Source organism: Bubalus kerabau, chromosome 1 (assembly GCF_029407905.1).
Source record: "Bubalus kerabau isolate K-KA32 ecotype Philippines breed swamp buffalo chromosome 1, PCC_UOA_SB_1v2, whole genome shotgun sequence".
Classification (NCBI taxonomy): domain Eukaryota; kingdom Metazoa; phylum Chordata; class Mammalia; order Artiodactyla; family Bovidae; genus Bubalus; species Bubalus kerabau.
This window is the reverse complement of record NC_073624.1, coordinates 113,362,463-113,387,475: the sequence shown is the minus strand read 5'-3', so window position 1 is coordinate 113,387,475 and position 25,013 is coordinate 113,362,463. Positions and strand designations below refer to the sequence as shown.

The following is a 25,013-nucleotide window of genomic DNA, read 5'->3' as shown; positions in this document are numbered from 1 at the left end:
AGACAGTTAAAAAACACATGCTAAATTTCGGAAGAAAAGATCTCAGGATGACCAGTGTGGCTGGTGTAATATCTTGCCTTTTATTTATTCGAGCTCTAATGTGTGAACAGCTGCAACCAGAAATTAAATTATGAGGAAAATGAAGATTTCCCTGTTACATAGTTACTATAGACAAGAACTATTTACTAGTTTATATTATGTAATTATATAAATATTATTTTATTAAATTATGTAATTATATAATAGTTTTATATAATATATTGTATAATATATAGTAGTTTAATATAAAATTAATAGTTTAAAGTGAAGTGAAGTCGCTCAGTCGTGTCCGACTCTTTGCAACCCCATGTATTGCAGCCTAAGAGGCTCCTCTGTCCATGGGATTTTCCAGGCAAGAATACTGGTTGCCATTTCTTTCTCCAGGAGATCTTCCCAACCCAGGGATCAAACCTGGGTGCCACCAGGGAAGTTAATAATAGTTTAAGGAGGAACTATATAATAGTTTCTGGAGAAAGAAATGGCAACCCACTCCAGTATTCTTGCCTGGGAAATCTCATGGACAGAGCAGTGTGGTGAGCTACAGTCCATGGGATAGCAAAGAGTTGGACATGACTTCGTGACTAAACAACAAATAGTTTGAGAAAGCTGTGTGCCTCCTCTTACTATAAACTTAACATTTCAGTCTAGCAACTAGATAATAGCAATCTATAATAATACGCCTCTACGTAGCTTTTATGTATCTCTTAACACATTTCTGTTCCCTGTCTGTGCAGGAATACTATTGATATACCACCCAATTTTTAAATTTGTATTACATAAAAGTCTCTTTATTTCAATAAAATTAAGAACACTGTATTCCAGGCTATATATATTGTTTAATAGCCACAGCTGTCCTACAGAGTATTGGGAATATTATCCTCCTTTCCTAAAGGGAAAGTAAAGGGACTCCCTCTCCCACAAAGTCATATGAATATTAACAGTTACAGCCTGTATTTCAACTCGGGTCAGTATAAGCCTGCTCCTTGTGACACGTAACCACAAAGACCCTGTTTTCCAGCCATCAATCCACTGTGTGTACTAAAGGCCTCCTATATAAGCAACTGTGTTCTGTATCTTCTACATTTAACAATCTCAAGTGAAAACACATCAGCAAAGGAAATAGCTCCTTGGAAGAAAGTCTTTCATTAATCTGATTCTTCGGTTCAACAAACGTTTCTATTACAGATCATCCTGTGCTGGGCCCTGGTGATAAAGATGATTTAGATATCACTACTCAAGTAGTTCATAGGCAAAGAGGAAAGTATAATGCTGTCTGGAGGTGGGGAGTTCAGAGGGACAATCAGAGTGTGAATTTGAGGTGGGTTATAAAGGATGATTAGGAATTCAACAGGTCAAGAATAAGCATTTGCAATCAGGGAAGAAGGGTGAGCATTTGAGACATTTCAAAGAGAAACAACATCTGGCTATGATCTAGTACATGTAAGAGGGAAATGATGAAGGCAGGGGCTAAGTCAGAAAAGTAAATAAGGGTAATATTTTAGTGCCTTGAATGTGGAAGCTATCGTTTTATTCTGATAGCTGGGAGCCAGGAGGGTATTAAAGCTGCCAGTGGCCATATTAGCTCTATGGTTTAGGAAGCTAATCATTTGGCAGTATGACTGTGAATTGAAGGCTCTTGCTTCCATTTAGGAGGCAGAGTCCACGAAACTACATGACAGTGAAACTAAGAATTTGGAAAAGGTTTTGAAGAAATGATTTATAGTACTCTGTTTTCAATTAGACAGACGCGTGAGGGTGTGAAGGCCACTGAAAGTGATTCCAGTTCTAGCTTGATTAACTGAGAAGTGAGCAAACAGGGCAATAAACGAAATCATAGAAAGATGCACTACCAAAGAAGACATACAGATGGCTAATAAACACATGAAAAGATGCTCAACATCACTCATTATCAGAGAAATGCAAATCAAAACCACAATGAGGTACCATTTCACACCAGTCAGAATGGCTGTGATCCAAAAGTCTATAAGCAATAAATGCTGGAGAGGGTGTGGAGAAAAGGGAGCCCTCTTGCACTGTTGGTGGGAATGCAAACTAGTACAGCCACTATGGAGAACAGTGTGGTGATTCCTTAAAAAGCTGGAAATAGAACTGCCTTATGACCCAGCAATCCCACTGCTGGGCACACACACCAAGAAAACCAGAATTGAAAGAGACACGTGTACCCCAATGTTCATCGCAGCACTGTTTATAATAGCCAGGACATGGAAGCAACCTAAATGTCCATCAGCAGACAAATGGATAAGAAAACTGTGGTACATATACACAATGGAGTATTACTCAGCCATTAAAAAGAATTCATCTGAGTCAGTTCTAATGAGGTAGATGAAACTGGAGCCTATTATACAGAATGAAGTAAGTCATAAAGAGAAACACCAGTATAGTATATTAATGTGTATATATGGAATTTAGAAAGACAGTAATGATGATCCGACTTGCAAGGCAGCAAGAGAGACACAGATGTAAAGAACAGGATTTTGGACTACATGGGAGAAGCTGAGGGTGGGATGATTTGAGAGAATAGCATTGAAAATGTATATTACCATATGTAAAATGGATGATCAGTGCAAGTTCAATTCATGAAGCAGGGCACTGAAAGCGGGTGCTCTGGGACAACCCAGAGGGATGGGATGGGGAGAGATACACAATGGAGGTGCACATGTACACCCATGACTGATTCATGTTGATGTATGGCAAAAACTACCTCCAGTTAAATATTTTTTTAAAAAAGAAAAATGCACTAATTTTAAAGACTAACATTAAGTTCTGTTTTTGGACATGTTGATTAAAACAGAATTCATTTCCATTTAAGATCATTTTAGCACCCTCCTTTTCCCCCACCACAAACTTGTTTAATTTAAATGCTTTATATACTGTATGTTATGTTCTCCGAAATAGTACCATACCTACCAGCCTGCATTGCTTTAATTTTCCTGATTCCATCATCTCCTTAAGAATCTAGTACTTTTCTAAATTGCTTATAAATAAAGCCAAAAGCCAGGTCCTTTCTTCAGAAAAGAAATCTCTGATGGATAAAAACAATGTCCTAAAGAAAAGAAAGTAAAGAAATGGCCTTCATCTTTGCCTTTAAGCTGGCATATTTCCTGGCTTCCTCTGGAACTTCCTGATTTCCATTTCCACTCCTCCCAGTTAGCAGCCAAGTATAATAAACCACTTCAAGCCCCACTCCTTCCTGGGCTGATCCAAGCTCAAGGCCACTGACAGGTGAAGTGGGGAACAAAATCCAAACCATGTTTTACCCCAGGGTAGGATTCAATGGATTTTAACTCTGAGAGACCCGTGGTGTGAGAAGACCCCGAGCCTCCCTGCAGAAGGAGGACCATGCACAGGGCCCAACTGCAGCCGGAAAGGCATTTCCGCAGACATCTGACCAGTCCCCACGGCTGGCTGTCCGCGTCTATGGCTCTTCTGGGTGTCTAAGAACCAGCTCGTAAAAGGACTGACAAGAGTAGGCAGTCCATGCAGGACTTCCCTGGTGGCCCAGCGGTTAAGACTTGGCCTTCCACTGCCGGGGGCACAGATTTGATCCCTGGTTGGGGAATTAAGATTGCACATGCCAAGTGGTGTGGCCAAATAATAATTTCTATAAACACTCGTGTGACATTATCCTACCAGTCATTAATACAACGAAAACATGAGTGTCTGTTTTGTGCCAGACACTGCACCTGACACCAGCTGAGTAAGGAACACACAAAGATGGACACATTAGTATGTTGTAAAAACTGATTAGTAATTTGTTATGGATAAGAATAAAATAATGAGCATGCAATGTGCACGTAAACCATGTTTTAGGCATCATTCTAAGCCCTTGGATACATCTCATCTCATTTGATCCTCAGAACTACCAGTTGAGATCAGTACTATCATTATCCCCTTTTATCCAGTAGGAAACTGCAGCTTAGGGAGGTGAAACAACCTGCCCAAAGTCACCCAGCTGGGCAGCGGCAAACCAGGGTTTCTAATCTAGGTCTCCCTGGCCTGAGACCCCAGCTCTACACCTGGACTTCCTATAGCCTAACAGAGCCATCCCTCTACCATAGCTGGTACCATCCCTGTACCATACCAGCTCTATACCTCGACTACCTGCCTCAGCCACAGAGCCATCCTTGTACCATATCTGTTGACCTCTGGCCACGTGAGTCCAGAGAATATAGCACTTGTCGTGTGTCTAGAGAGCGTGGCTTACTTTTGTATTTTTCTAATTCCTTGCTTAAAATAATCCCTTTCTTGCATTTATTTATCTTCCCTTTTACAGAAAGCTTATCCTTTTACCTATTTTTTTCCTTATTTCACCTCAGTGAATCCCTATGAGAAGAGAAGAATACATTTGACTATTATCCCTTCTGATTCAAGGTGATGTCATCCATCTCCTTTCAGTCGATATATTTAACTCAGACAACCTCAGGATCGGAGAGGAGAAGCAGGGAGTTTGTTTCAACGTGTTTCTGCTCCTCTGAGAAACCCTTTCATTTCAACAGTCTGCAGATATCCATGGAAGACCTTGAGAGAGTCATTCAGGAATTGTAGCCCGCTGATTCCTGCACACTCAGGAAGACATGAAAGCAATTACAAATTGCTTAACAGATGATGCATAATATTAGAGTTGAAGAATCTGGCTGTGAACACTTCCACCAGGGACATGCTGCCATGTGAATTTTTTTTCCCAGTTCAGCACATTGTGCTAACAGTATCTTACTGGATTAGTCTTAGATATGATTGAATAATGACCCCATATAAAAAGAATATTAAAATTTCACAATATTTGCCACAGACAAGAAAGAGCAGGGGCTTCAATGCTTAACAAACCTGTGTTCTGGGTTCGAAGGAGCATCTTACCTTAACAAAGTTACTCCACAGGGCTGAGCCCCAGTCTGTCCAATTATAAAATGGAGATAATGATAACCTGTATTTCAGGGCTGTGAAGATATGGAGTAAATTATATGAAGTATCCAGCTTCCAAATTAGAGAAGCTGATCTATAAATGGCAGTCTGATATTGATCGATGACTAACATTAATTGACCACTTCCTGTGTGCCAGCTTCCATTGTATATACATCGCATATATTAACCCTTTCATCCTCACAACAGTCCTTTGATTTAGTTTATTATCAGGATGGGATAGTTGAATGGCATCACTGACTCAATGGACATGAGTTTGAGCCAACTCCGGGAGAGAATGAAAGACAGGGAAGCCTGATGTGCTGCAGTTCATGGGGTTGCAAAGAGTCAGACACAACTTAGCAACTGAACAACAATTCTACTGATAAGGATACAAAGTCACCCAAAGGTTAAAAATGTTCCCGGATCACACAACCAGACATGACATGATATGTCAAGATTTGAACTTGATAGTCTCACTGCAGTGTTAATCATGGCATTGTCTCTAAAAATCAGTTTTGAGAACCTCACACATTTTAGGAATAAAAATTTAACCTCTGATCCATTTTCCTTTCTGATATACATTATTTGTAAGCACAGGAAACTCTTACTCAGTGACACCAGGAAAAATTGTCTCTGGTTACCTCTGTAAGCAGTTCAAATTTACCCTCACACAAAAATGGTTATTCTTAATTTATGCTATATACAACTTCTTTCAGAAAGAATTCCCACCTTACCCTGTGCCATTGTAACCAACAAGGGGCATCACTGACTCATTTTGCTGCCTTTAATTCACTCTGGGTAAATTTGAAAGTAATCTTTTATACTATTACATATTTTCTTTACATTTTTGTCTTTTTTCCCATGAGCTTAAGTCTGTAAGCCTCTTCTATCTTATCTTAAAAAAGTAGTCATATGATCTATGATTCATTATATTCAACCAAATCTTTTCAAATATTCAAGGACCCTGAGTGCCTATAGGATTTTTGCAGATAGCACTATTTTATACATATTTTTCTAGCTTTAAATTTGAAGTGATTTCCCTTAGATTTCACATATTCTTTCTCCTAGTTGAAAGATTTTGGGGGATAATCTGAAGTTTGTATGGTGATTTTTCTTATGTAATTTTTTTCATTTATTTGTCAAGAATATGCATTTCAAAGCAATGGAAATAAGGGTTACCTCAGGCTCTGCATCCGTCCCTTTGCAGAATTTATTGAACAGTCATGGTACTACTTTTCTGAAATAGATTTCCATGGAAATTTGTAAGCTACTTTAGGGTACAGTGTTGGCAAAATTACTTTTATGAGATTTTCAAATATGAAAAAATCCTCTTAAAAATTTTTTGTATTGACCTCTAGTAGCAGGATATTGCACAGTAAAACCATATATGAAAATCATATATAAAAACTCATCCTAATAAAATGATAAAAAAAATCATCTGGTGAAATTGACCAAAATTTATCAGTCCATTTTTTTCAGCCACATTTTCTAGAAACTAAGTTTCCTTCATTAATAATATGATGTGGAAAAGTTGAAAACCATAATGCTATTGTAAATAAAAGAGGGAAAGTACTGTAGTTTAAAATGCCCTGAGCTACAATTGCATAACACATGTTCTTAAATTCTTTTAGTCATCATTTCTCATAAAAATCTATGATGTCCTTTACATAAAAAAGAACCCTGACATCTCAGCAGGGTCATTGCATCTGTCAGTCTGAATCCATTCAAAATGAAGCAAATAAGATATACCTATGTGCTTCTTTGTCTGAAGAGGATAGCTTCCATTCAAATTCATATCATACTCATTTGCAGATTAACTGTATTTTTGTACTGTGTAATGTAGTGATATCCACATTTCCATGCAAAGGACCGCTGAATTCCCTAAATGATGCTCTGATTTTCTTAACAATGAACACCAGTGAACTTTCCCCTAGGCAAACCAGATGGAAACAAAATTGCTTCTGCAAAACGAACAATTTGTGAAATCTTGGAAATTGAATTCCAAATATGCTTAGAGAGAATCTTGACTTCCTATGTAAGTCTAGCACAACATGCAATGCATTGAAGGTCTACAGGAGAAATACACTAATTAGCTGCATAACCTTTAAGGAGAAATGAATGAGAACAGATCACCATTGGAGAGAGAAAAGCCAAAAACTCAAAAAAAGAAGTAATATGCAGATGGGACAGTTTCACTAAGAAACTAAGATTAATGTAGATGCTGTTAGAGGTGTTCACTTATCACATTTGAGATTGGTGATCTGTTGTGTGAAGGGGATAACTCAGGCTAAGCAAATTTCTTAACATTGCTTCAAGTCAATTACATAGCCAAGATGAAAATCTAAATTCAAATATCTAATCTATATGCCTATAATTTGCTACTCCATACAGTCTCATCTTTATTTGAAAACTGAATTAACTGGGCTGTGCATGAGAAAGAGTTTGTTTCCATTACCCACAATCTGATTATATTACTATTTCCACAGTGACAGTCAAACTGCCAAGTAGATGCAAGATGCTTGTGATACAGAAGATGGACTGAACTTTTTCCTTCATTTCAAGGGATCCTTACAATTCTCCTGGCATTCCATCTAGGAGGGTGATAATGTCCCTGGAAATGACCACAGTCATAATTAGGATTTATACATATTCAGAAATTCAAATATTCCACCTTAGCTATTATATCATCAAGTAATGAGGATCCTTTCACATCTTTACAAGCGCCAGTTGCTCAATGTAATAATAAAGAAGTAGTAGAAACTTTCAAATGGTTATTCTATTGATATTAAACTAGCAAGAAAAGATATTAATATACTTCAAGTATAGGTTTAATATTTCAAAGCTCTTTTCTTTCATTTTATTCTTACCAGTTCTTACTAGAAAACGCAGTTGCACTATAATCTATGAATCTAGTTAGAGTATCTCTCCAACCAAACTAGCCAAATTCCCAATGTTACTCACATATCATTTTTAAAACCTATTCTCAAACAGAACTGTTTTCTCTTTGACTCTTTTATGTTTTTTTCCTGTCCAGTTATTCACTAATGATATTTATACATTGTCCTTGGCATGTATACTCTCTCAGAAAGCTTGATTCCCAAGACTCTAATTCCATATTCCCTTTCCCTTTAATAAGAAACTCAAATGATATCTTAAACCTAAAGAAACTTGTTATCAGCTATGTGCTAGACAGTTCTATTTTTTTTAATGTCACTCATACACTTAGCATAGCTTTCCATTTTTCCCCATCAATGTGTTGGCCAACTAATTCCAAATTTTTCTTACAATAGTACAAAAACTAAAAAAATGTCATTTTCCCTATCCTGTCCCTTTCCCACAGTAAAACACAATTGCTCTTGACCTCTAATTTTATATCAGCTTTTTGCCATATGGCAGACCCTTTGTTAGTCCAAACTGATGAAAATACAAGCCTTGCCTAATAAAAGAGGCAAAGAGGGAATAGACATCTTTAGGAATATCAATATTACAAGTGCTATACTGAGAGTTTGGAAAGGTGCCATTGAAATGCAAATAGGGAAGAAGAGCCAGTTTCTCTTGAGCATGGCCAGAGAATGACTCAGTAGAGATGACAGCTGACAACTGAGGAGTCCAGTAGTAAAACAAAGGGAAGGAGGTTATACCAGGCAAAGGAAGCAGGACGTGCAAAGATTTGAAAGCACAATAGAGCATGGTGCAATTAAGAATATGCAATAGTTCCGGTTCTATTTTCTGCAAACCAAAATGACTTTGCTTTCATGTAGTAACATTTCTGTTGTGTAAGTGTGCTATCTCCTGCAGTAAATCTTTATATAATACTTGTATCATTTTCCTCTGTATATCCATGGCCTTCATCCTCTAGTGTCTTCATAGGCTGCACTTTGTATGGTCAAAAATCTGTTCAAGTGGGACCACCCTTTCCAAGAGTCTCCCAAAAAGGCTGTTTTATTTAACCTAACTGCTCTCTTTTTTGCTGTCTTAATTCTTCTTGCTCATGTGGATCATAAGAGCCAGGAACAGTCACAAAATTTAGTCTTTTTTCCCCCTGCTATATATTCACACTCACACATCTAACCTACAGTCCATCCCTTTCCAACAATCCATTCCCCCAACCCCCATGACATTCTTCCCCTATTGGTGGGTATCAAGAAGCCTGGAGCCAGTCCCTTCAGGAATATTCACTTCCCTCTTTATTGTAAAGTTGCTGCTGCTAAGTCACTTCAGTCGTGTCCGACTCTGTGCGACCCCATAGACGGCAGCCCACCAGGCTTCCCCGTCCCTGGGATTCTCCAGGCAAGAACATTGGAGTGGGTTGCCATTTCCTTCTCCAATGCATGAAAGTGAAAAGTGAAAGTGAAGTCACTCAGTCATGTCCGACTCTTCGCGACCCCATGGACTGCAGCCTACCAGGCTCCTCCGTTCATGGGGTTTTCCAGGCAAGAATACTGGAGTGGGGTGCCATTGCCTTCTCCTTGTACTCTATTGTAAGATTTCATTCTGCCTCTAGATTTTGGCACTCTGCCATCTTCTCCTGGAATTTTTACCTTAATTCTTCCCCTTTCTGACTAGCTTATCTAAATTTCAGGTGCATGTTCAAATCCATTTTCAAAGAACCATAAATAATATGTAGCACTGATGCTAATGCCCTCATTTAATCAATAATAATTTTCTCATCTTCCCCAGAAGAACCCAACTGCCGCCTTCTTAAGGGGCCACCTACCCCAAACACTTCACTTTCCTTTCTTGCTTAACTCCTCATGTTGCCTTGTGATTTGTTGACACACATATCAAGGACACTTCTGACTGTTCCAGCAATAGCCAGGATGCATTTCTATTCTGGGTTAAAAGTGGCTGCAAAGTGGAGTGCTCATATTCCTCTCAACAGCTTTCTCTTTCCGCCTGTTCTGCTTCCCTATCCTAATGCTAAATCTCTCTGCTGCTGGTAATGCAGCTTCAACATTTCATAGTTGTTTTTTTTTTTTTTTCAATGAAATTGCCATATGACCTATATCCTGTTTCAACCCTGAAAAGAACTAACAGACTTTGGTTTTCCTTTGCTTGGGGGAAATCACTGCAGCGCCTCATCCTTTTCCGTCTGATACAGTCTACAAAATATATCCATTTTCTCTGTCATTTGAGGTTCACATCAAACTCTTTATTTCTGTGGATTTGAATTATGGCAAATACCTCTCCTGGGTTCTTCCTAGTTGAACAAATAATTAGGGTCCCAGCACCGAGGCCCTCCCTAGGCAACAGTTCATCCCTTATGAGGTGAATCCACAGACACACACACACAATCCACACACACACACACATCTCAAAATCCGCCCACCTCTTTCCTCACCAGTCCCAAGTTATTTGATTTTCCTTATCTTTCCCCTCCTTCTGCCCTCTTGCTAATGGAAGATAAAATAAACAAACTGGCCTTTTTTCCCCTTTACTCTTTTCCAAGTTTCTTTTCTCCCCTCTATTCCTTTCTCTATTTTTTCCCCACTGCTTTGTCTCAATTTATTGATAAATCTCAATTTATCAGCTTTTTTTTCTTGTCTTTTCTCTTTTCTCAAGGCTCCTATTTGTTATGGACAGACCCCTTGGCAAGCTTGAAGCCAGAAGTGGAAAACTGAGTTTGGACCTCTGACCACCCTAATCTTGCTTTTGATTGTTTCTCAAGGTTTTTATTTTGTATTGGGGCACAGCTGATTAACAACGTCGTGATGTTTCAGAACAGCGAAGGGACTCAGCCGTACATACACATGTACCCATTCTCCCCCAAACTCCCCTCCCATCCAGGCTGCACATAACATTGAGCAGAGTTCCCTATGCTGTACCGTGTGTCCTTGTTAGTTATCCATTTAAAATATATCAGTGTGTACACGTCCATCCCAAACTCCCTAACTGTCCCTTCCTAACCTTGCTTTTAAACAGCTTTTCTCCCCTTGCCAGCTTCTGTGTAACTAGCTTAGCCTCTGCCTTGCTCTTTCTGTCACCTTCTTTCTGGTCTTCTCCTCCATGACTGTGAACACCCCTTGGCTCACACAGGTGATTCTCATTCATATAATCCTCACAGAAAGAAAAAAAAAGGTATGAGGCATCTAGTTTAATGGTGCAGGAAGAACTTGCTTGGAGCACTGCACCCCCGCCACCACACCCCTGCCCCATACCACCCCTCGCCCCGAGGTGGCTGGTGGCAGAACTCAGGTCTGAAGACCTTTTACCCTCTCTTTCACCCAGCCCTCCCTGAGAAGGAAAACCTTCCTGGCTTGAAAACAGATCTTACTTACTGGGGGATATTAATCTTCAAATAAAGTCTTCGTTCCTTAGTCCTGTCACTAGACCCTGGAAACTTCAACCTTCTCCTCTTTCTGCCAGAGCATCCTGGTTCAGTGCAGCTAACACATAACATTGTTATTCTGTTTAAATTTGTCTGTCCACTGCATCCTGAACTTCTTTAAAGTCATCCTATCCCTCTAGGTATCTATGGAGTCTAGACTAGACTCTGGACAAGTCTTGGTGGAACTCAATCATTGCTTAGTAAGAAACCAATGAATGAGACTGAATGTAAAGTTAATCCAAATTAAATAGTATCCTCACAAAATAAATATTAAAATAACATAGTCTTATTCACCTAAACAATTCACTGTTCATTTGCACACTAGGTCAGATTCAGTCTTTTTAACCTGGGTGCATCCACAGCAGCATTTCACACTGTCACCATCTGGACCATTAGATGTAAATACTGATTTGGCAGATACCTCAGGGGTAGAAGAGGAGTTATGGGAATTAAATGAATTTGAAAGACACCACCACATAAAGGATATATTTAAAACCACCCTTATGTTATTAAAATTAAAAACCTGACATTGACCTTTCCTATAAATGAATAACATCTTAGTATTTTTACAAATGGAGAACATGCAAAGAGTCCAGATTCATTTTGAGACAGTGCTGGACTGCCATTTGTCTGTCACCTCTAAATAGATTCGCAACCTCAAGAGAAAAACCTTCTATTCAGAGAATTTATCACCAATTTAACACACAGAAAAATCTTAAGATTAATATAAATAGAATATGTCCTTTTAAAATGTCACAGCATTGAGCCAATTCAGGTACCTTTTTAAAATTCATTCAAAAGTACAATATTTCCAACAAGCATGTGAACTTAGCCTCATTTGCAAAGGTCATTAAAGTGAACACCTCTTCTTACACTTAAAATGATGGATGCTGCTATAAAAGCCATCAAATAAATATTCATTTTAATCAAGCTTTTTATTTACCCAATGGAGATGACCTCTGTTCTAGTATCTATAATGCTTTTCAAAAAGAAAAGATATTGATGTAGTTGTCTATATTAAGTCCTTAATTCATGTCTACTCTATTCAGTGGGTGCTTTTAAAATTATCAGAATTATCAAGCTGCTGAGAACAAAGGTGCTTTCTGATTGTCAGCTCCATATTCTAAAAGAGCAGGTTAATTTCTCTGAATCTCACAGTTGGAACTGTCTAACACTAACTGGCAGTTCCACCTAGTGATCACGGCAATTGACTAAATAAATTACACATAAAGCTGAGATTCCTAATAGTAATAAGGTCCCTTCACGAGCTAATCACATCAGCAAAAGCACTCATCTGTTGGCTGCAACTCTGCGGGGTCTTGAATCTATCGTATAAAAACTGTACTTTCAGAAATGTTTTCATTTCCAGTTTTATGAAAGGACTAACAGAGCCATGTCTACAGCACTAGGAACAAAAACAGACTTCCAAATACATTCACTGGTGGACTCCTTGGTTAAACTAGAAACTCTGTTGCTATACTGAGTACTAGTGTCCAAGCTGTTTACAGAGTAGGATGGGTAAGGCTCTCCTTTCAATGCAATCAACCAACAGTTATTTCTAAGTCCCTATTATGTGCCTTATTAGGTAATACCCCTGTTCTTCTGGAGTTTAGGGTGAGGGAAACTCACATACATGAATAGGAAAAAATATCATCTCTAGGCACCACACTACTGGCTAAGGGCTATAAAGCAATTACTAGCAGAAATTCTTGTGTGCTATGGAGATACTGAATTAAAGATATGGAACTTGGACTAAGGGCTTCATACTTAGGGGTAATTTGATTAGTCATAAGGGACTAAAGTCATTGTAGATGAATTCCCTAACTAAGCAAAAATCTGCTGAGGGGAAAGAAGAGAGCTCATAAAGACAGTCATGGCTGTGGTGAGTCCTCCACTCACACAGGTTGTACCATCCTCATAATGAAGACACTGATTCACTGGCCAAGAGTGTTGATGGCTAACAGCTCATAGTGACTGAGTTCCTCCTCCTCAGCATCTCCATCACAGCTGAGGAGACCCCTGGTCCAAGATGTAGGGAAAGACTGGTAGATTTAGGAGCATAAAATCTCATCCCTCTTCAGAATTCAGATCAACTCTGAAGAGTCGTCATAGCTCTAGAACTTCCTATAGGATCAGCTGAGGCCTCTGATATGACTGAACCACAGCCCAACTTCACCCAAACCATTCTGCTTTGTACACTCTCTCACAGGTACTGATTCAAAAGACACATCCCAGTCAACCTCCCACATGCAAATCTGAGTTTGCTTCCCTGGAGACCCCAACCTGTGGATACTGAGGACACTGACTATAGCTGATTGCAGGGAATCTGCACGCATTCCATCAACAGGCCTATATGGCTCTACTCTGTCTGCTGGCACTTGTGGGCCTCCTGTTCTGGTGGGAAAACCTCAACCGAATAGACCTTCTGGTGATATGTGCCAGGATAGGAAAGAAGCAGGGCAAGGGGGAGGTGGTGTGAGTGTTGAGGAGTGGGCAGGACTTCTTCAATAGCATGGCCATATAAAAGCTCTCTAAAGAGGTGTTATGTTAAGCAGAAAGCTGAATAAACTAATGGAGCAATCCATGATGATATCTAGGGGAAGAAGACTGCAGGCAGAAGGAAGAGCATAGCAAAGGCTCTGAGTCCATGTGTGCCTAATAGGTTTGGAGGAGAGAAGGTAAAGTTGGGAGAACGGTGGTAGGAGATGGAGGGGTCAGATCATATAAAGCCTCTGGCACCCCACTCCAGTACTCTTGCTTGGAAAATCCCATGGACGGAGGAGCCTGGTAGGCTGCAATCCATGGGGTCACTAAGAGTCGGACACAACTGAGCGACTTCACTTTCACTTTTCACTTTCATGCACTGGAGAAGGAAATGGCAGCCCACTCCAGTGTTCTTGCCTGGAGAATCCCAGGGATGGGGGAGCCTGGTGGGCTGCCGTCTATGGGGTGGCACAGAGTCGGATACGACTGAAGTGACTTAGCATAGCATAGCATAAGAAATCCAGATTATTTTAAGTGAAATGGGAATACATGGAAGGGCTTTGAGAAGGATTGTCTCATGAGCAGGTTCCAATTTAAAATGATCAGTCTGCCTTTTTATGTGAAGAAGAGTCAAGGAAAGAGCAAGAGTTGAAACAGAGTCGCTGTCAGGAGGCTATTACAGAAGCCTAGATCCAGAATTATGATGACTTAGACTGAAGGTTACCAATAGTTGTGGTTTGCCTGGGGCCAAGTTTTCCCAGGATATGGAACTTATGAGGCTAAAACTAGTCAAGTCTTGAGGAAACCAGGATGGTTGGTCACCCTTCTTGGATGAAAATGATGACCCTATAAATGGAAAGTATATGTCAAATTCAAAATATATTCTGAAAGTTAAGTAGGTAGTGAAGTCGAAGGAAAATATTTGGATAGTTGGGGCCAAGTATAGAGCTTCTGAAAAGACAGGAAGATGGGTTTGGGCCTTTCAAAGATAAGCTTGTCATTCGTATGTGATTGACATTGGACTTTGAGGAGATTATGGCAATGTTTGGTCAGACTGTTTCAGAAGAGATGACAGAAGTATTTAAGGCATGATCTCACACAGTGGAGATGGTGGTGGTGAAATGGAGGTAGAGGGGGTAGAGGTGCTATTGGAGACCATGGTGTGGGATGATGGTAGTGATGGTAGAGATGCAAGTCATACTGGAAGCGGAAGTGGTGAGGATAGGGGTCATGCAGATGACTGCGGTAGAAAAAAGTGTAAGACAAAATATACTTGAAGATACATTTACCAAAATCAAGCAATGTCAGGTTGAGTGAGTAGAAGACAGCAAAACGGAAGGTGGCCAATGGAAACAGATTAGTTGGTGACCCTGACAGAAAGGGGTATTAGGAAGGAAAACAGCTGAGGGGAATGTTTGCTGATGAACATCCATTTAGTAAGATGACCTTAAAGTGAAAAGAGAATATCCTAGTGGGTGGTCAGTTAGCAGTATTAGTTTACATTCTTCCAGATGGCAGTCTGATAGTAAAGAAAGCTCGGGATTGAGTCCAAAGCCTTTGTTCCATGCTGACACATCAAGTAATCTAATGTAAACTGAGCTTAAAATATTTAGCATTGAAAAGCAACTTCAACTGGTTAACATAAAATGCTTGCTTAATGTGACATTTGAGCAAATGAAATCTTACCTGTTGAAGTTTCTAAGTTAATGAATTAAATGTATATCTGTAAAAGGTGCTAAAATAAGTACTTTTCCTTAATTCCCTGTCTCCCAAAACATCCATCTTGAAATGTCATCTTTCAGTCACTCATTCTTCCCCCATCCCATAGCTGTAAAATTACAGGTAACTTCACATAGTTCTTCTACTTGAGGTATGCTTTTTAAAATTGCAACTGCTTCCTTCTGAAACTGTGTAAAATCTTAAAGATTCCGTATATGTCTTAAGACTGAAGAATAAAAATATACTAGAAGTTAGGACAACTCTCTGTTTAGAACTACTGAGATGCCTGCAAACTGCAGAATTAGATTTGGGGCCATGAAGAGAGGTATCATTTGAGAGAGAACAGTCATGTCAAAATGCCTCGTTAGAATGATTAGAGTAACCCAGTTCTCCAACAGAGTCCACCAGGGAGGCTATTGTGGTGAATAGACAGAATCCTGCAAAAAACAACCCTCCTAACAAGCATTTCTGAACAGCAATTTTGTTCGTTTACATTTCTCTTGTCTCCTAAGGTTCAGACGAATTTGTCCATCCTTTGTATTAATTTCTGTGCTGTTGAGGCCCATTCTGTATTTTCAGAGGCTATGAAAAGTAATTTATTCTACTAGATTCTCCTGATGTGTAAATTAATTCCTAGGGGTGAGTAGGCACTTCAGGTGAATTTAGCACATTATATGTAACTCTCTCTTATCTACACTAACGAAAGGGAGGTATTACCTAGAAAATTCAAAACAGGAGAATGATCTCAAATTTCCATGTATTTCCTTTCTGAAAATTTGTGGAAAGTGATAATTTAGGGAATGATGTTGTCTTCAAAGAATTTATAGTTATGTGGGAAAATTAAGGCTTGCACAGGTAAGACCAAATTAAAATCCTCAGTAACATAGGAGATACATAGGTAAGACACTGTGTGAGCTCAAGAAATGAAAGAACCATGGCTCTACACACACAGTGATACTCTCAAAAGCATCGCGCCAGCACCATTTCTCTGTTTTTCTCTCTCCTTTTCTCTTTCTCTCACACACACACACTGAAAATATGACTTCTCCCCTAAAGATAAATCATAGAACAGGCAGATACCCTTTCCTTTTTGAAAGATGGATTTAATGAGTACCCAAAAACAGGAATTGCATTTTCTTAAATTGTTGGATTACATCTAGGCTGTTATTTCCACAGTGGAGATTCTGGCTACTTTAGCTAACTTAACATATGTCAAGTTAAATAGAAGGCCAAAAGCAGTCATCTTAGGAATACAACAGGAGAAGACCTGAGGATATGGCCTTCTATACCTCATTCCTATGTTAGAAACCTCTCTACAGAGGTCTGACACAACAATTACATTACCTTCTTTGGAATTACTGGGAGGCAGGGTGGTTGGGGGAGAGGTGAGGACTGGGGAAAGATACAAAGAATTAAACCTGGATTTGCCATCAGTTCAGTTCAGTCACTCAGTCATGTCTGATTCTTTGCGACCCCATGGACTGCAGCATGCCAGGCCTCCCTGTCCAACACCAACTCCCAGAGCTTGCTCAAACTCATATCCTTCAAGTCTGTGATGCCATCCAGCCATCTCATCCTCTGTCGTCCCCTTCTCCTCCAGCCCTCAATCTTTCCCAGCATCAGGGTCTTTTCCAATGAGTCAACTCTTTGCATCAGGTGGCCAAAGTATTGGAATTTCAGCTTCAGCATCAGTCCTTCCAATGAACACCCAGGACTGATCTCCTTTAGGATGGACTGGTTGGATCTCCTTGCAGTCCAAGGGACTCTCAAGAGTCTTCTTTAACACCACAGTTCAAAAGCATCAATTCTGTGCTCAGCTTTCTTCACAGTCCAACTCTCACATCCATACATGACCACTGGAAAAACCATAGCCTTGACTAGACAGACCTTTGTTGACAAAGTAATGTCTCTGCTTTTTAATATGCTATCTAGGTTGGTCATAGCTTTTCTTCCAAAGAGCAAACATCTTTAAATTTCATGGCTGCAGTCACTATCTGCAGTGATTTTGGAACCCAAAAAATAAAGTTTGTCACTGTTTCCATTGTTTCCCCATTTGCCATGAAGTGATGGGACCAGATGCCATGATCTTAGTTTTCTGAAAGCTGAGTTTTAAGCCAACTTTTTCACGCTCCTCTTTCACTTTCATCAAGAGGCTCTTTACATATCCTTAACCTCATACATCAGGGAGCATTCTAGTGCCTCCAGCATCTGAGAATACAACAGAGTCTACACCCTTGCCCCTCTCTCATGCTTATAAATATGAATGAAAAAAATCTTGCTTGTGTTCAATACAGTCCTTAGTTATCCTAAAGAGTAAGACATTTAAGACAGTTGAACCTATAGATGTCTTCTGAAAAAGGTAAAAGTTCTACATAGCATCATCACTTCAAGCTCTTAATCAGTTGTTCAGAAATGCTCAAATATAGCATTGGTGAATGTTCTTGGAACTGAAATATGGTACCAATGAAATAACTTGAGGGCATGTGAGAAATTTTGTATTGCTATATATTTCACTTTTTAAACCATCGCATAGATTTTTATAAATTTTAGGATAAGGAAAAAGAAATTTAGACCTCAATGAGTGAAACTAAAAGTGCAAAATCTTATACTTTGTTGCATTTCTGCTATTAGGAATTTATAATTTCTCATCAATAAATAGAGTTTAGAAACACAAAAGCAAGTCCATTTCCTCCAAAAGTCTAGATATTACACATAATCCTATTTGAAATGTAAAAAGAGAAAAAAAGGAGGTAGGTTGATCCTACGGTGGGGGGGGGGGCGGAGGGGGGAGAACTGCTAGTCTCTTTTCAAAGCTATTTAATCAAGTTATGAATATTTGCCAAGAGTTCTACAGTACATTCAGAATGTAATCTCTAAAAAAGTCATCTTGATCTCATCTCCTGAGCCATTGAATTATGGATGTATTTTGATGAATGTTAAAGCATAAATGAGCTATTTAAAAACTGAAAGATACAATCACTCTTGATGATACCTTAGTGAATAGAAGACCACTGAGTAAATGCCAGTGAATGTAAGAGTTTTCTAATTCTAATTGTGACAATCCTCCTTCCTGAGGTGTTTACAATGTATATATACAAACTGCATTCACCTTTATTTAAAAGATTATTTATACTTTCTTATTGGTTTTCATAGCAAGAGAAATTGGGTGATATCTGCTTCTCCCTTCGCTATGTACCTACTGCTGGCAAGCTGACTGTTGTCATTCTGGAGGCAAAGAACCTGAAGAAGATGGATGTGGGTGGCTTGTCTGGTAAGTCTGTGATGTTTATTGTGGGGTTTTTTAATGCAATTTCATCGTGGACACCAAATGCATAGCACACATGCCACGACGCCTCAGTCCTTCATTGGTGACTGTTCTCTTTTCCCTTGGAGCCTGAAAGCACTCTCAGAATTCATCCCAACACAGAGCCCCAGGAAGTTGCTCTCAATTTATTGGAATTGGCAGAGAAGATGAAGCCTATTTTCCTGCTTCATAGCCCAAATATCAATTATGCTATAGCACTGAAAGCTAAAAATGTTTGCTTATCTTTTGAAAGGTGACATCCATGACCAATTATAATTTCATTCAGTTTTTTTGCTTTTGATATTTGGTCAAAATTCATTTATGATGTGAAAAATAATTTTTTGTCTGAGATGTATCAGGTATTATTTGTTTATGTTTATATAAGTAAAGACAAATATTAGGTAAATTTATCAAATATAGCCTAATGTAGCTTTTAATAATACTATTTTATTAAACATTCAGTATTTCAAATATATGTGAACAGTAAAATCTGAGGGTAAACTCTCATGGTAATATATTTATTCTCTACAGCTTATGTTGGTAATGGAGAGACTTTGAGATTTAAAATTCTGTACAACCCAATTTTAGTTTTCAAAGAAGTAAACTCTTGCTCAAAAGAAAAGTAGACTCAAGGACTTATTTCCACAGCTGAACACCCTTGTTTTTATTTTCTTCTCTGTAATTAAATCAATTATATATTTTCTAATAACTTAAAATGTGGAGGAATCCTCTTGATATGGCACAGGGTCATCATAGACAAACTATGGTTGTCACTGTTTGTGGCTATAGAATTAGAACCAACATTACTCGTTATCCAGTGCTTTCTCTAATAAAAATATTGCCAACTTCAAAAGGTCACTCTCATGGAGCGTGGTGATTTTATATTCTAAAGCATAACCGTTAAAATATGCTAAAGTGAAGGTTCCGTGTACTGAACCACTAATTTGTCAGCCAAATACTCCTGGTGCCTAAATTTACTTCTCTTTATAAATAAGTCGCCCAGGAAATCTGCACTACTTCTTTCATGTCACTGGGACCCCATTTAAAAACTTACTGCTTTAAATTTGCTTCATTCACACCATTAGGCAATGAGCAGTTTCTTTTAAAAATGCAGAGTATTTATTGTGCCAAAGGTGCAAAATATATGCAGACACATATGTGTGTGTCGATACACATCCACCTTGTCCTGGTTCTGTCCAGTAAAAAAGGCCTATAAACAGTAGCCATAGGTATCCCTAGAACCAGGGATGGTTTGAAATACAATTTCTCACTAGAAGAACAAGGAGTTTATTGACTCTGTGGTAGATCCTAGGTGTGGCACAGAAGGCATTCAAGACAAGCCTAGAACATCTCATCATACAGAAGGCAAGGAAGCCTCATGTCAATAGGCTTAGGAGTCACCTTGCAGTGACTTCCACTGGCCAAAGATGTGATCATTTGAGCATCAGTAACGGAATAAATACGGTATATCTGAATCTGAAAACAGAAGAGGATACTCTTGTTTTGAATTTATGTGCAAACTTTGAGGCACAAGAATATTTCCTTCCCAGAGTTCTACTTAGTATCCTAACGTCTGACTTCAGACACCTCTGACCTCTCCACTTCCTTTGGTTCAATAGCCAAGTATCATCATGTAGTTCATCTGTATCTTCTCTCACAGGTTTCTGTTCAGACTCCTGTGCCAACTGCCTCCTCACTCACCTGCATCTCATGCTCCCCTGAACTTCCTCCCAATTCACCTTTCACCTTTCCGAGTTCCAGAAACAGCTCTACCATGAAGCCAAGAAAACTTTAGGGTCCCTTATTTGTTGTCTTCTTCCAAGGTTCTAGAAATGAGTTCCCATGGCCATAGATAGATACTGATGTAGATAGATGTTACATATTTGTTCATCACAGCTTGTGCCTCTTGACACTCTGACTTCTATCTTCCATCTCGCTTGTTATCTAGCAGCATCAGAGATGCTACAGGCACTTTTGAGGTTTAGCTAAGGAAAGTTGGGTCTAGCCGGACATATCTGTGTGGCTTGCAGTCATACCCATGCGTAGCTGGGTTACTGCCGGGTGTCAAGTGAAGGAAGGTACCCTGGCGTGACTCGTACCACCCATAGTACTAACTCAACATTGTGACATGAGAGGGGCAAGGCCAGAGGTCATATCTAATTCAGTCTTCCTAACTTGATAAAAAAAGAAGAAATAAATTCTTCTTTCAAATGTTGAACTACACTTTGCTGAAAACAGTTAACTGCAACCAAAGTGGGCTTTTTCGCCAGGCTTTACGATTATATTAGCTTCACCACCCACTCATCCCAGTTCCATGCCTAAATTTGAATTACCTGAAATGATTTTGTTGAACTGTTAAATATTTAATTAAGGGTTTTTAAAGTCTAAATACCCTTGAAGAGTCCTAATCATATGGGCTTCCTGCTGTCTGTAAAATTATCACGGGCACATAGGTCTGCGTAATAGATACTTCCAGCCTATGCCCCGCCATATTTTTGTATTTTAACCAAGTTGACCAGCACACTGAACAGGCTATGCGATTTGCTGCCTCCATTCTTTGCTTAAGTCATGATGCCCTTCACCTGGAATTCTCTTCCATCCACCAGGGTCTAGCTAAATCCTAACCATTCTTCAGGCCCAGCTTAAGTCTTATTTTCTCCATCCATTGAACAATTGCGTCCCTACTTTATATTATGCATTGTTCTGAAACCGGGTTTACATCAGTGGCCAAAATAACCCAAGGGCCCTGCCCTTAGGCACCTTATATTGTAATGTGGGGAAACGAACAGGAAGCCAATAAATACGAAAGGCACATGGTACGCCAAGAGATGATAAGTGCTATGAAGAAAGCAAAGCAGAGGTGTAGGATGACAGATGCTGGGGAGAAGTTTTACAGGGGGTGGTCAAAGAAAGTCCCCTGAGTAGCTAACCTTTTGGCAATGACCTGGGAGAGGTGAGGAAGTGAGCCCGAGGGGTGCCTGGGAGAGAGAGCAATTTAGCTGGTCGGATTCCAAGAAGCCTTTTTTGATCCATCCTAAAAGAATAAATCTTTCTCTTTCTTAAATGCCAGTACTTTGTTTCCGTCCTTCAAACTTCACACTTGTCTCACTAGACTGTGATCTGTATTTATATATCCCACCATGCCTGCACTGACGGTCGCACCAAGCCGAGCTGCTGGATGAATAATGAATCATTTATAAAGGAGTTATGGCCTGAAAAAACAAGTCCTGCATTTCAAATTTGCTTAACCTACTTACCATTAAAATAACTTTAAGTACTTGGATGGTCTGTCGCAAAGTTAGTTGACCTACCGAGGAGACCAAAATTATATAATGAGGTCATTTCAGGTAATTTGAATGCCAAAACACATTTGTTGGAAATGGCTAGTAAATTGGAACCAAAATGGGGTTATTGCCAGTGTTTAAATCCCAGTCTCCCACTGTTAGCAATTTGACATTGGGCAAGTTCTTTAGCTTCCTAAGCCTCAGTTGCATTATCTGTAAAGCTGGAATACAAAGAGAATCTTGTTTATCAGGTTATTGTGAGAAATAAATGAAAGCACAATAAAGTGCTCACTAAATATTATTGTAATTGTTTCTATTAAGAATGTTATTGTTTCTATTAAGAATAATTGGGCTAAATATGCAAAAAAGCAACCAGTGGACAGTTAAATCAATGGCTTGATTCATGGGAGAAAAAATGTTTGATGGGATAATTACATTTTATGAATACATCAACAGAAAACTGGATTACAGATTAACTGAGCATGGCCCCGCCCATCAGAAAAAGACACATTTTCCCCCTCATTCAGTCTCTCCCATCAGGAAGCTTCCTTAATCCTCTTACCCTTCTCCATCAGAGGGCAGACAGACTGAAAACCACAATCACAGAAAACTAACCAGTCGGATCACATGGACCACAGCTTTGTCTAACTCAGTGAAACTATGAGCCATGCCATGTAGGACCAACCAAGACAGATGGGTCATAGTGGAGAATTATGAAAAAACCTGATCCACTGAAGAAGGGAATGGCAAACCACTTTAGTATTCTTGCCTTCAGAACCCCATGAACAGTATTAAAAGGCAAAAAGATAGGACACTGAAAGATGAATGCCCCAGGTTGGTAGGTGCCCAATATGCTACTGGAGAACAGTGGAGAAATAACTCCAGAAAGAATGAAGAGACAAAGACAAAGCAAAAACAACACCGAGTTGTGGATGTGACTACTAATGGTAGTAAAGTCCAATGCTGTAAAGAGCAATATTGCATAGGAACATGGAATGTTAGGTCCACAAATCAAGGCAAATTGGAAGTGGTCAAACAGGAGATGGCAAGAGTGAGTGTCGACATTTTAGGAATCAGTGAACTAAAATGGAATGGAATGGGTGAATTTAACTTAGATGACCATTAGTGGGAGAAGACTCTTGAGAGTCCCTTGGACTGCAAGGAGATCCAACCAGTCCATTCTGAAGGAGATCAGCCCTGGGATTTCTTTGGAAGGAATGATGCTAAAGCTGAAACTCCAGTAATTTGGCCACCTCATGCGAAGAGTTGACTCATTGGAAAAGACTCTGATGCTGGGAGGGATTGGGGGCAGGAGGAGAAGGGGACGACAGAGGAGGAGATGGCTGGATGGCATCTCTGACTCGATGGACGTGAGTCTCAGTGAACTCCGGGAGTTGGTGATGGACAGGGAGGCCTGGTGTGCTGCGATTCATGGGGTCACAAAAAGTCAGACACGACTGAGCAACTGATCTGATCTGATCTGATCTAATATCTACTTCTGTGGGCAAGAATCCCTTAGAAGAAATGGAGTAGCCATCATAGTCAACAGAAGAGTCCAAAATGCAGTACTTGGATGCAGTCTCAAAAATGACAGAATGATCTCTGTTCATTTCCAAGGCAAACCATTCATAGCATAGTAATCCAAGTCTATGCCCTGAACAGTAATGCTGAAGAAGCTGAAGTTGAAGGGTTCTATGAAGACCTACAAGACCTTCTAGAACTAACACCCAAAGAAGATGTCCTTTTCATTATAGGGGACTGGAATGCAAAAGTAAGAAGTCAAGAGATATCTAGAGTAACAGGCAAATTTGACCTTAGAGTACAGAATGAAGCAGGGCAAAGGCTAATAGAGTTTTGCCAAGAGAACGCACTGATTATAGCAAACAACCTCTTCCAACAACACAAGAGAAGACTCTACACATGGACATCACTAGATGGTCAATACTTAAATCAGATTGATTATATTCTTTGCAGCCAAAGATGGAAAACTCTATACAGTCAGCCAAAACAAGATTCGGAGCTGACTGTGGCTCAGATCATGAACTCCTTATGGAAAAATTCAGACCGAAATTGAAGAAAGTAGGGGAAATAACCAGACCATTCAGGTATGACCTAAATCAAATCCTGTACAGTTAAACAGTGGAAGTGACAAATAGATTCAAGGGATTAGTTGATAGACAGAGTTCCTGAAGAACTATGAACAGAGGTTCATGACATAGTACAGGAGGCAGGGATCAAGACCATCCCCAAGAAAAAGAAATGCAAAAAAGCAAGATGGCTGTCTGAGGAGGCCTTACAGATAGTTGTGAAAAGAAGGGAAGCGAGGGCAAAGGAGAAAAGGAAAGATATACCCATTTGAATGCAGAGTTCCAAAGAATAGCAAGGAGAGATAAGAAAGCCTTCCTCAGAGATCAGTGCAAAGAAATAGAGGAAAACAATAGAATGGGAAAGACTAGAGATCTCTTCAAGAAAATGAGGGCTACCAAGGGAACATTTCATACAAAGATAGGCACAATAAAGGACAGAAATAGTATGGACCTAACAGAAGCAGAAGATATTAAGAAGAGGTGGCAAGAATACACAAAAGAACTACCAAAAAATCTTCACAACCCAGATAATCACGATAGTGTGATCACTCATCTAGAGCCAGACATCCTGGAATGTGAAGTCAAGTGGGCCTTAGGAAGCATCACTACGAACAAAGCTTGTGGAGGTGATGAACTACTTCAAATCCTAAAAGATGATGCTGTGAAAGTGCTGCACTCAATATGCCAGCAGTTAGGAAATCTCAGCAGTGTCCACAGGACTGGAAAAGGTCAGTTTTCATTCCAATCCCAAAGAAAGGCAACGCCAAAGAATGCTCAAACTACCACACAATTGCACTAATCTCACACACTAGCAAAGTAATGCTCAAAATTCTGCAAGCCAGGCTTCA

The 25,013-nt window shown here is 39.5% G+C and overlaps 1 protein-coding gene and 1 long non-coding RNA gene across 13 annotated transcripts in view; one reads left to right on the top strand and one right to left on the bottom strand.

Moving 5' to 3' along the window:
* SYT1 (synaptotagmin 1) overlaps positions 1-25,013 on the top strand; it is a 230,662-nt gene that overhangs the window by 103,117 nt on the left and 102,532 nt on the right. For both annotated transcript variants that reach the window (XM_055587097.1, XM_055587092.1), the window contains exon 6: positions 18,644-18,761. In XM_055587097.1, coding sequence (XP_055443072.1) covers positions 18,644-18,761 — 118 coding nt within the window. The remainder of the gene's footprint in view (positions 1-18,643; positions 18,762-25,013) is intronic.
* LOC129656425 (uncharacterized) overlaps positions 1-25,013 on the bottom strand; it is a 214,883-nt gene that overhangs the window by 139,843 nt on the left and 50,027 nt on the right. The gene's annotated exons all lie outside the window — the stretch shown is intronic.